This window comes from Gobio gobio, assembly GCF_949357685.1.
Source record: "Gobio gobio genome assembly, chromosome: 19".
NCBI lineage: Eukaryota > Metazoa > Chordata > Actinopteri > Cypriniformes > Gobionidae > Gobio > Gobio gobio.
The window spans coordinates 15,638,965-15,652,122 of NC_137112.1; the positions used below are offsets into that span (position 1 = coordinate 15,638,965).

The 13,158-nt window shown below is 37.7% G+C and overlaps 2 protein-coding genes across 4 annotated transcripts in view; one reads left to right on the plus strand and one right to left on the minus strand.

The window, feature by feature from the left end:
- The window catches only part of atg7 (ATG7 autophagy related 7 homolog), a 129,059-nt gene extending 127,008 nt beyond the window's left edge, over positions 1-2,051 (plus strand). The window contains exon 20 of the mRNA XM_079844035.1: positions 1,340-2,051. Coding sequence (XP_079700161.1) covers positions 1,340-1,372 — 33 coding nt within the window. The 3' untranslated portion in view covers positions 1,373-2,051. The remainder of the gene's footprint in view (positions 1-1,339) is intronic.
- Positions 2,052-3,086: 1,035 nt separating this feature from the next.
- Positions 3,087-13,158, minus strand: part of vgll4b (vestigial-like family member 4b) — a 76,404-nt gene continuing 66,332 nt past the window's right edge. For 2 of the 3 annotated variants that reach the window (XM_079844974.1, XM_079844973.1), the window contains 3 exons: positions 9,793-10,012; positions 6,759-6,882; positions 3,091-5,432 (listed from right to left, as the gene is read on the minus strand). In XM_079844974.1, coding sequence (XP_079701100.1) covers positions 5,188-5,432; positions 6,759-6,882; positions 9,793-10,012 — 589 coding nt within the window. In that variant the 3' untranslated portion in view covers positions 3,091-5,187. Of the gene's footprint in view, positions 5,433-6,758; positions 6,883-9,792; positions 10,013-13,158 lie in introns of all 3 variants that reach the window. The other variant, XR_013818604.1, reaches the window with a different exon arrangement.

Genomic DNA, 13,158 nt, shown 5'->3' on the forward strand with positions numbered 1-13,158 from the left:
ACAATAATCTAGCCGTGAGGTCATGAACGCATGAACTAACAGTTCTGTATTTCGCATTGAGAGCATATGTCGTAATTTAGATATATTTTTAAGATGGAAGAATGCAATTTTACAGATGCAAATTTTGAGAGATTGGAATCAAAGAGCACACCCAGGTTCCTCACTGACGACGAGGACTTGACAGAGCAGCCATTAAGTGTTAGACTTAAAAATACTTAAATATTATTCTGGTGTAAAGCAGCTGTTTTCTATGTGAATCTGTAGTTGATTTTGAAGCTGAATTTTTAATTACTCCAGTCCTCAGTGTCACATGATCCTTCAGAAATCATTCTAATTGATGCTCAAGAAACCTCCACCCGGTGGCCTTAGGACAACAGTGAATGGGGGCTACATGCATTTAAGCGGGAAAATATAGGATAAATATGGCCACTTCAATTTGCCACACTTCCTGCTGCCAGCAGGTGGCGCTTTGACCAACTGAATATTGGCGTGTAGATGTCTTCAGGTCAGGACTCTAATAAAACATGAGGAGTTTCATGTGAAGTCATGGCGAAACATCGAACTTTGTGAGGCCGCCACAGACACACCCTTCAGCGAAAACTCAAGATCTTCACAAAGTAACGTCGCAAAGGCCTTTAGATTAGACTGTGCTAATATGATGATAATTGATTAAATCTTGTTCTGGTTAAAGTACGTCTGGAAATGGCCAAAACTGCAAGAATTTTGCTGAGAAAATTCAAAGTATCTCACTTCCTGTTGGTTTTCAGATTGTGCTTTAAAACATAGCGCAAACGGCGCTTAATTGATATTTTGTAGGTGGCGCTGTCGAGCCATTTTGCCACGCCTAATTCTGAAGCCCATATTCTGAAACGCGTGTGCAACATTTCACGAGTTTTCGAGCATGTTTAGGCCCGCAAAAAAATGATTAATTTCAAAGAAGAAGAAAAATAGACTGAGCGATTCCAATCCTCACACCATCGGTGCTCGGGCCCTAAAAACCCCAAACTTGAATGGTTGTGTATCTCGGTTTCCACAAACATATGAACTGTTTTCAACGCTGATAATAATCATAAATGTTTGTTGAGCATCAAATCATCATATTAGAATGATGTGACACTGAAGACCAGAGTAATGGTGCTGAAAATTCAGCTTTGTTCACAGAAATAAATTACACTTTACTATATATTCACATAGAAAGCTGCTGTTTTACAATAGAATAATATGTAAAAAAATGGTGAGAAGACTTTTTTTTTGAAAAAAAATGGACTGGCATGTGTATTGTATTTGAAAAGGATTTGAAGAGTTTTCTAACAGCCTGACCTCTTGTTCTGTTCTTCAGATCTGGGACATGAGTGATGACGACAGCATCTGAAGGATCAAACCGAATGAGCTCCTCCTTCATCGGCCGTGACTTACATGGCAGCTTATCTGGGCTCATATTCATTTCCAGACGCACTGCATCTCTCATGACATACCTGTTGAAATATCTGTTCACTTCAAATCACATTATAGCCGTCGGTGGATCTCAGTCAGGACCAATGCCATCATTAAAGCAACTGATGCAGGGATCCGGTCTCGTTCAGTCCAATGTTGTTTAGTGTTAAAGTGCACCCAAAAATGACAACTTCCCCTTATGTTGTTCCAAAGATGGAGGGACAGAAATCTCTCAGATTCTTGATCGCTTTATATGAACAGATTAAATTTAGGCTATATTATATGAATGATTAACTGTACAGTTCATCTCAAGTGATCATATTTCATAAGGGAAAAACTTGGGAGTGAATGATTTTTGGGTTCTCATATAATGTCATTTTTAACTGTCCTAATGTTCATTGACATGATCAGATGGTTTATGGCAGGGTCTGTACTTTCCTTCAGCGCTCAATGCCGATGCAAACACCCTGACCTGGACGATTGTGTTGCTCCTGCAGCAGTATTATCAGGAACTAACATCTGTACTGTACATCCCGTCACTCAACATGACGTCTGTTCTACATCTGTACATGTCTTTTCACACAATAAACATGGAGTATATTGACACAGTTATCTATTCTGAGGTGTGCTGGGTAATATTTGCTTGCGTTCAGTCACTGAGTTGTATCCACGTCCTGGATTTACAAAGGTTATAACGTTCTCAGAGTTTGTTATTGGTGACAGGAAGACGGTCCAGGGGTCCGGTCTTCACGCGTGGTTAACTCAGTTAGCTGGATTTGATCCTGGAGTTGCAACAGGTCCGTAAACTCAAACAGGATTAGATTGCATCTTTTTAAGAAGCAAGAGTTCAAATCTGTCCCAGCCACTGCTACTTTATTACAAGAGTTCCTTACTGAACCAGGGCCAATAATCATTTAAAATACACAACAACTTTAAGACCAATTAAAGAAAATGTAATAAATTGAAGGGAAAATGCATCTATGTTCTCTAAATGTAAATGAGTAGTAGTAGTGACACTTCAGAGTTTGAGAATACAATTTCCAACAGATCTCCATTACTTTTTAATTAATCTGACAAAAAATAGCTCAAAGTTTGAGATACGAAATCTTGTGAAAGTGATTTTAGGATTAAAACAAATATCTGCCAACGGGTTCATAAAATTCAACTTGTCAAATAATTTAATGACAGGCAAAATGAAGCGAGTTTATGCTTAAAACAAGAACAAATATCCGTTGTTGGGTATGAAAATTATTAAATTGATGTTTATGAACCCATTGGCAGATATTTGCTCTTGTTTTAATCATGAAATTACTTTCACAAGATTTCTCATCTCAAACTTTAGGCTATTTTGTGTCAAATTAAGTAAGTTATGAAGATCTGAGTGCTCATTGAAGCCTTATGTCCCATAGGGGATGAAGAGAAATGAATGAATGAAGATCTGTTGGAAATTGTATTGTCAAACTCTGAAGCGTCTCTAATACAACTCACTGTGTGCTTAGACATTTAGAGAACATATTTATGCATTTTCCCTCCAACCTTTTATTTAAAATATTTTTTTTAATTGGTCCTAAATTCACCCTGCAATCATATTCCCAGTTTTAAAGTAATCCTGGTCATATTTTTCACAAAGGACGAATCTGAAGTCACGGCCTGTGGTTTAAGAGCACTTTATTGTTCATTGAGGCTACTTAAAAGTACAAAACAATGGCCTGCCAAAAGTTTGTTTTATTCCAAGGAGAAACAAGGCCATGAAATGAGGGTATAATACAGATTTACAAATCATTAAGAAGTACACTCGAGGTGCAGTGAAGGTTGGTTTCTTGTCGTCGTTCTCCTGGAAGCGCACATCAAATAGAAAATATTGTTGCTCAAATCCCATCATATCGGAGTAACCCGCGGTCCGTTTGTTCAATTGTCTCCAGAGACAGTTGTGTGTCGAGACTCTGCTCAGTAGCCTTCGGAAATAATACACAAGTGGCTATTACACTAACGCAGTGTTTTCATAGAATAACTGTGTTCCTGCACTTTAACAGACAAAACCTACAAACAAAAAAGATCAACTTTTTTCCTCGAAAAAAAAAAAGCATGATTACAATAAAAGGACAAGGGAAAAATTAAATAGCTACATATCATTAACAAATTAATTGTTCCTCAAAAAATACCTACGATTTTTTTTTCTCTGTACATTCGTTACGCACAGCGTAATGATGGTCTTATAGTTTCCTATATAAAAACTTTTTTTTGTTTTTCGTTAAGTGATTTGCCTACAGCGTGTAGGGTAACGTGTGTCACAAGCAGAGTGAGAGAAAGTGTCCTACCCGGAAAACTGGTAGTGAAATGTGTGTGGCGGACGCCTGAACGGTCTCGACAAACGTTGTGGCAAACGCATGCAAAAGGAGCGATGAGATCACAGTCGACGATCCGTGAAGCAGCACTTCAGAAGAGAGCGTGTGTGTGCGTGAGTGAGTTTAGCCATATCCGATGGAATGTAAGGACGAGCGCAAGCGTCTCTCTGCAACCTCTCGTCAGACTTTCTAGTTAGTAGCGATACTGAACACGGGAGAAAGACCAGCACGGCGTTCCCTATCGGAGGAATGTATTGTGTTTCGGTACAGGCGGAGCGCTGGGAAACCAGGTCCGATTCGACAGCTGAAAGCAGAAGTAAGAGGAGATGAAGAACAACGAACACACACGGAATTAGCTTGACGTTTTGGGCAGATTGTCAACGCTACAGTTGACCTGTCCATAGCTGCTAATGCTGCTTTTTCAGTCATGCAAAGCGACAGCATCCTGTACCACGGATTTATAACATACAAAACCAACCGTTAATATATATATATATGATGGCCTGTCCGGAGGCTGATTTTCTCTTTTGTATCTGGCAGCTACCACAATGAATATTGAATAGAAAATAATAATATGGAGTACAACTGTACCAGCAGTAAGTTTATCTAGGACTGTTACTGACAAAAATAAAATCAAATCTGAAGAAAAAGGCTAAAAGTATTACGATTGAAATGTCTACACAATAATAGATACCAGCTATTTTAAAAACATGCACTAGTTTACCCTTAAACCATCTACTCTACTAAAACCACAGTGCCTGGGGGGAAAAACCAATCCGAAAGGACAAGAATGCCCACTACCAGTTGAGAGAAAAGTCTGAAGCAAGCGAAAACAGGTTCCCTCCCCCTGACGAGCGCTTCCTGCTGAAGCAATGTGAAGCGCATCACTTCCCACCTGTGTCATAACCCTCCTATACGTCTTCTGAACATCCGAGCCTCCATCCATCCATCCATCCATCCATCCATAGTGCAAAATCAGTCCAGGCCTTCCGTTTCAAGTATACACATGCAGATTCAGGGTACAACCGGGAGAGAGTGTGAAAGACAGAATGGCTTCTGGGTAAAAGGTTTGCATCAGCGGTTTCTTTGGTATCTGAGGCAGATGGTTAGATAAGCGCCTGGCTGATTTTGATCTCAAAAACCAAAAGGTTTCCTGCTCAACGATGCTGTTTTTAAAAAGGTATGGGCGTCCCATAATGCAACAGCCAAGCTAAAAGTTTACTAGCAAACAAACAAAAAAGAATTGAAAGAAAAAGAAAAAAAAAGTACAAATGAAAGTTAAAACGAGCACCTCCTCAAGGTGCGTTCTTATGTACATAGCTATACATCAGCTCTGCTAAAACATGCATGGTTGCTTTGAGAGTGAAGCGGCTGGAAGAGGCGGGACTGGGGTTCGCTGGTCCTCTTTTCAAGAGACGAGGGACGGGGAGTGATTGTGGTTGACCATGTGGCTGTTGGGAGAGGAGTCTGGGCTTCCGGAAGAGCCGCCCTTGGCCTTGATCTGCAGCCACGTCTCACCCAGCGCCTTGGCGAAGTGGTCGTCCACCGAGCCGGTGATGGACACCGAGTTTGTTACAGGCTCGGGCTCCTTGTAGTTCTTGCCCAGACTGCGACGGAAATGCTCATCGATGATGGGGTCACAGGCGGTGTTCGCTGCGGCACAGGGAAAGGCTGTTTAGTACAGATGCATTCAACACGAAAACACTCCCACACAGCTCATATATGGGTCGGGTACAAAACAGGGCCGGAAACCTTGTTTCCAAGATACTTGAGGAGGGAAACGAGGTGTGTAGACACTAAGTAATAACTGTACATAATTTAATAAGTATTACCTCATTATTTTAATAAAATGTTCATAATGTAATACTTTTCACAAAATCATGTTTTAATAAAATCTTGAGCTCATAATGTAATAATAAAATTTTACACAAGAAATGTATTACACAAAGTCAAAAACATGTCATATTTTCATAATTGTAACAGCTTTTAAAACATTTTTATGTAATTTATGTAAAAAAGATTATGTAATCGTGATATCCGTAATTGTTAATTGTGCAGCCCTAGATACATCGTATATCGATATATATAAAAATGCGACAATATGTATCGTTGATGTAATTGTAAACAATATGATTCGCGATATAGTGTTGTTTTATCCAAGGCTCAACTTACTGTATTTATAATGTCATTTCTGGCACTGGTAACAGGATTATATTTTATGTTTACATCATTTATCTGACATCTAATTAGGGCTGGGTAAATAAATACAGATTTCTCGATTTTAATTGATTCTCATGTGTATGAACCAATAACGATTGTTAAACCTCAAGATAGAATAACATCACATTTACCTCAGAAAAACCATATTCAGTGACAATAAACTCGTCAGTCAACTAGAAAAATGAACTCTAGAGAGGAGCATTTTGATAAATACATGCACCATTTTACATATTCATTATCATTTTTAATGTTTGAATAAATCCGTCAAGTTATGATGAAAGCCACCGTTTAAATGTTTATATTTCAAAAACAAATTGAGTAGAAATATGATTATGTAATTGTAAAGTTAGTATTATAACTTATTATAAAAAATATATTTTATAATAATAGAATAGAAAAATATTCTATCAAAGTTATCTGACATTATCAAGATGAATTTGTTGACACAGAGTTCTTGTCATATTTTATTACCATTTTCTAAACTATAGTGAATAAACTGTGATAATGTGAGAAATGTTGAAGGTGTCGGAATACATTTTGGTTCGACTGTATTACCACAATAATCGATATTGAATCAACAGCTTGTGAATGGAAATGGAATGGAATCGTGAAATGTGTGTCAATACCCAGCCCTACATCTAATAGCTCTCTCTGTAAAGGACATGGGATCAGTGTCGTTAGGAGAACAAGGAACAGGACATCCGTTTGTACCCCACTCATGTAAAGTGCCAGCGATGATCCAGAGAGAACTGTACTTACAGTTGGAGGGTCTCCGATAGTTTGAAGTCAAGCCGGGTGAGCAGCCGTTGTGAGACACCGTGCAGTGGGTGAGGTTACAGTTACGGTTGTTCGCTGGGGCACATGTGATCACAGAGGGCCGATTCTGCACACACACAACCACACACATCAGATGAGCAAGCTTTTAGATTTATCTACATAGTATGAAGAGTCTAGACTTCCTAAATCATAAGAATCACACCATGCTTATTCATTTGGCCAGAGATCTGACTGATCCTGGTTTTCCAAGGTTTTATTCTGCATTTCTGATTGGGTTGGGGTTTGGGTTCCTTGTCACTGTTAACTTTTGGCTTGCTTAAGTTAGGGTTTGTAAGACGCTCAATATTCAGTCATATTATAGATTTTAGTGCACTGACACTATCGGTTGAGAACAAAATACACTAAACGGAGCTAAAAAATAACACTCTTGTCTTCTGTAGGGATGCTTATAGATTCTTGAGCTGAAAAACTAAACTATTGTTTTTGTAAAGCTTTTGTAAGCAGAATATGAATTTGAATGTTTATGTGCCTGACAACCGATATATAGAACCAATATTTATTTACACTTTGTGTGCCCGATCACCGATATATATTTGCATGTTTATGTGCCTGACAACCGATATAGAACCGATATTTATTTACACTTGCCCGATCACAGAAATAAAACAAATAAATATTGTTTCTATATATCTGTTTGTAACAATTATAATAGCACTGAACTGAACAAACCGTTTCATTCAACTCTTTTTAAATACTGTACTTTTTTTGCCATTTCACTCAGAGGGCATACAAAACAAAACTTCTACATCAATAAATAAGAGTCTGAAAGAGTGCAAAAAATACAGTGCACTGTCACCAAAGTGTCTTGTTTAAATAAAATCTTTGAAAAGGTAAAAAAAAACAAAAAAGGTAATGAATATAGAATGTAAAAATAACATTCTAAACAGCCTGAATAATAATCATTAAAAAACATTACTGCTGTTCATCTTTTTATTTATAACAAAAGCATATTAAATAAATTAAATTTACAAAGTCTAATGTTCTCAAATGGAGAACATGAATAAATGACAGGGGACTATCAACTCCCCACGAATATAAGCATTCATTTTAAACTACAGTTTTAAAAGGTTTCTGTGTTGGTTTGATAGAGTGAAGAGAATGGAACACGCTAGAATACGCAAACATTGTCAGAAAAATAAACTAAACCGCGAATACATCAGTGCAATTACTGAGTCCATCTCATCTGGCATGTTATCAGAATTATTGTTTTTGTCGATCTGGATTATGAAATACCTGCTGACGGAGCGCTGTTTTTAGCTGTGCGTATACACAGAATGCCTCTCGCAGAGATTTCCACAGATGTTTATTAGCGAAATAAAGGTTATATACTAGATGTTAACATAACTTGAGGACTTTTAAATGAGTGGATTGTGTTAAAAGCTGCATACGGAGGACAGTGTCTGTGAATATTAAACCGCAAGAAGACTTAAAATATGAATCCTGCATGTTCTGCTCGTCTCAGTGTTAATGACTGGTGCAGACTCGCGGTTTAATTTACCTCATTCACACGCAGACTAAAGCACGTGGCGGTCGTGTCTTTCCATCTCTGCCTCTCATAATATGACATAAATGCATGATCATCATCTCCAGAGCCGCTTCATGAGACTTTTACCATTTCATTTGAGAAAAAAAACTACTGTCATAAACACTTCACGGCAACCCGTCAAAATAAAAGTTTAGTTTAACTTTACAGAAATATATCTAAATTCTACTGTAAAACAGGAATATGTCTCAATGTAGTAATAATACTAACAGTAATAATAAATTATCAACACTTTATTTATTTAAGGAATAATAAAAAATTTCTACCATGTTTTAATTTTAACAGTAAAGCTCATTGTGCAGCACTTTATTTGACAATAAATGTTTGATTTCATATGATTCAAAGATAAATTAAATTAATGTTTTATGTCTTCATTTGATTACCAGAAAATACACGACACCGAATTTGAGAAAAAAAAAAGAAAAAAATGCATAGAAATTAAATGTAAAAAAAAAAAACAATTTAGAAAGAGATATAGTTGTTTTTATGAATTTTATGAATTAGACATTATTTTTTTATTATTATAATTGTATTAAATGATTCAAATGGAATCCAGAAAACTTAAAACAGAAAACACAGAACGGAATTGGATGAGACCTAACATATTTCATTGGGCCCTAAACATGTCATTTTTGTTAAACTTTAAATAAATTGTTGTTAAATTGTATGTTTTCATTAATTTATTAGATGGGCTTTTTGATTACTAAAATGTTTTATTTAACCATTAAAATGTGAGTCCAGAAATATTAAAACGGGAAAAAACGGAATTAGGAAAAAAATAAAAAAGATTCCATAGGGCCCTAGATATTTGGAAGAATGTTTGTAACCAAGCAGATCTCATAAATTAAAAAAAAAAAAATACTATGGTAGTCAATGGCTGCCAAGATCTGTTTGGTTACAAACATTCTTCCAAATATACTCCTTTGTGTTCAGCAAAGAAAGAAACTTCTACATGTTTGGAACAACTTGAGGGTGAGTAAATGATGACAGAATTTTCCTTTTTGGGTGAACTATCCCTTTAATGGTGGTCTTGCGCACAATTCTCAAAACTCCATTTATCAGTGAAAACGATATTACAAAACCAATACCTGATTATGGAAAAATGCTTAAATATCAGGAAAACGATATATCGGTCGATCTCTATAAAACACTACACAGATGAAGGTGATTAGACTTCCTGTTCATGAGTTGAAAAAAAATTACATCTTGTGTTTGTGTAAGTGGATGTTGAGCTTTTTCATGGAATTAAATGTAGCCAAACATGGTTTCAGGGCAGTTTTGGTCTACCATGAAATCAAAACTCTTATCACAATAGTTTTTATAAGTAAAAAAGATGAACCAGACAGGAGTTTTGCATCTTTTAAATGAAAGAAAAGAGAAAAAAAATTGGGCACAGTGTAGTGAAGTTGTTACCTGCTGGCGCTCAACAGGGCTGACAGTAGGCGAGATGGCGACAGTGCGGGTGGCGTCCATGTTTTTGGTCAGTGCGAGAGGCTGGTCCATGGCCAGGCTGGGCATGTGGGCGTAGAGGTGACCACCAACGAAACTCATGGTGGGGGCGCCGATGCGCTCTATGGGACTGCGGCTGCGATCCCGGGGGTCCTTGCGGTAGTCCCCATTGGCAGGCTTGCCTCTGCAAGAGAAACAAAGGAGGGATTGTACTGAGGCCCACGTCAAACGACACAAACAAGCAGAGCTATTAATGCCGCATTCAGCGGGCCTGGCAAGAGCTACGCACCTCCCGCAAGCAGTCGCGATGACTTGATAAGGAGTTTGCTTATACACAAGTATTCGCTTGGTGTGCTCAAAAAAATAACTGGGTTCTGCAGGTTCAATGAAGGTAAATATAAGACCTTTTTAAGATCAATTTAAGAAATTAAGGAAATGGAAAGGGAACAAAACATCAATTTGTTCTCTAAATGCAAATGTCTAGGAAGCACTTCAAAGTTTCACACTGCAAAAAGAAGTGATGTTTTTCTGCAGTTTTGTCTTGTTTTCCAGTGCAAACATCTAAAAGATTCTTAAAATCAAGACACATTTACTTGAGAAGCAAAATGACAAAAGATGAGAAATCTTGTGAAAGTGATTTCATGATTAAAACGAGAAAATATCTGCCAATGGGTTCAGAAAAATCTACTTAATTCAAATGCAAGTAATTTTCATACCCAATAACAGATATTTGTTCTTGTTTAAAGCACAAACTCACTTAATTTTGTTCAATATCTCACAAAACAAGACTTAATTTCTTCATTTTGCATGTCATTAAATGAATCTTGAGTTAAGGAAGTTTAGATGTTTGTACTGGAAAACAAAAATCCTGAGGAAGATTTTTTTGTTTTCTGTTAATGGTTAAATTAAATTGTATTAGTTAATAAGCAATGTCTAATTCATTGAAATCATGAAACGTATACAATTTAACAGCAATTTATTAAAAAAGTTAAAAAAAACAAAACATTTAGGGCCCTATGAAATGCGTTTAATTTATCAAATTCTGTAAAAAATGTTTGGCAAAATTCTGTGTTTTTCATGGGTAAATTATGACAATGTTTATTAATGGGTGAACTTCCCTTTAAGTGTTCTGACCTACTTTTGATGTATACATCCAAAAGTTGACAAATTCCGTAACATTCCACATTATACAGTAAATTACATTTTTATGAATGGATTCTGTCCACATTTCTTCATCACAGAAATCATAGGGCCCTGATTTAATGCCATGATATTGAAAGTAAGACTTTTTTTTTAAGACCAATTTTAGATATTTTTAAGGCCTGAACTTGTAGATGTTCAAATTAAGACTTTTTAAGACAGGCGGAACCCCTGAAATAATCTATTATTTTAAAGAAAGTTTTGTTTCATTTGATCGAGATTAGCTCAGATAGCTTGTTACAAAAGGCCCTTTCCCACTCCCGACCTCCTTTCCTGTTTTTCTTTTCCCCCTTAAAAGAATAGACACACATGCAGCAAAGCCCAGAAGCGCTATTCCACCCTTCCGGAACGATCGGCCTCCTGTTGCCAACAGAGCGGAGGCCCAGCAAGGGGCCAAGTGCACTATTCAAAAGGCTTCATCTGTGCTTCACAGGAAGAGAACTTAATACCCTTCACCGGGCACACAAGAGAGCCGAACAACAGCGCGGGAAGAGCGAGTGGAACTCTAATCAGGTATTTGAAGGAAATGCTTTCAATGCAGAATCTGTAACCTCAGTTTGGTGATCGTGGTCCACCTTCGGGGAGGATAAATGCTGTAGATTTTGCAGAGGCTCAGCTGTGTGGGCTGCGATCCTTGAAATTGTCTGTTACTTGGCAACGCAATTGGCAAGCGAAGCATCTGCAAGTAAACTGTTGCGTCTACCGGAAATTACTGTCCTCACAATAACTAATGGAAATCTGTCAGAAACTACTCCTTCACAACCCCTTCCCTAGCAAGATCAACTTTCACTGCAGAACATACAGCGTCCTGCATCATCGATAAACAAGCTACAGTTAGTCCAAAACGCAGCTGCTAGAGTTCTTACTAGGTCAAGAAAATATGATCATATAACACCAATTTTATCATCTCTACACTGGTTACCTATTAAGTTCCGTATCAATTACAAAGTATTGCTACTGACCTATAAAGCCCTAAATGGTTTAGCTCCAGTGTATTTAACTGATCTTTTATCGCCCTACAATCCATCGCGCTCTTTAAGATCACTAAACTCGAGGCTTCTGGTCATTCCTAGGATATCTAAGTCCACTAAAGGAGGGAGGGCATTTTCACATTTAGCTCCTAAACTCTGGAATAGTCTTCCGGATATTGTTCGAGGTTCAGACTCGCTGTCCCAGTTTAAAACTAGATTAAAGACGCATCTCTTTAGCCAAGCATTCACATTATAAATAAGTTTTATACTACAGTTAAATCGCACCAACAGCATTAATATTCTGAACAGCAGCTATGCTAATTATTTCCCATCTGCTTTTCTGTTGTTATCTCGGGACACTAGTCCCGAGGTAACTAGTTCATCAGCTCCAGTTTGTATCAGCCTCTCATGGAGACTTCAGATGCCCCTGTGATGAGACGACTCGACGCCTGTGAAGAGACGACTCAACGCCAGCGTTGTTATGGCCTAAAATAATACATGATTGATTAACTTATCCTAACATTTTTCTTTAACATTCTCTTTCTAACATTTTTCAATGTACATTTATGAAATGCACTTTCTGTGAAGCTGCTTTGAAACAATGTGTATTGTGAAAAGCGCTATACAAATAAATTTGAATTGAATTGAATTGAACATACGCCGTGTACATACGGTGCAGAAGAAGTTGAGATATCTTGAGGACAGCGCCACAGCAGGGCTGGAAGTTTACATATATAATATCGCTTTACATGAGTTGGGGCCGCAGTGGCTCAGTGGTTCATGTAGGTTGTCTACAAAACGGAAGGTTGGTGGTTCAATCCCCGGTTCCACCTGACCAAGTGTCGAGGTGTCCATGAGCAAGACACTTAACCCCAGCTGCTCCCGACGAGCTGGATGGCGCCTTGCATGGCTGACACCGCCATCGGTGGATGAATGTGAGGCAAGATGTAAAGAGCTTTGGATGGCCATGGGTCTGTTAAAAGCGCTATATAAATAAATGCAGTCCATGTGTGCGACTATCAGCAGGACTGCATTGATATTGAGTAACAACAACTAACAAATGTAGCTTGAAAGTTCTGACTCTGTTGATGCTCTTCAAAAGCATCTTTTTGATCCACAGAAGACAGACATATTAGTTGAGAAACTTAAATTTATCACT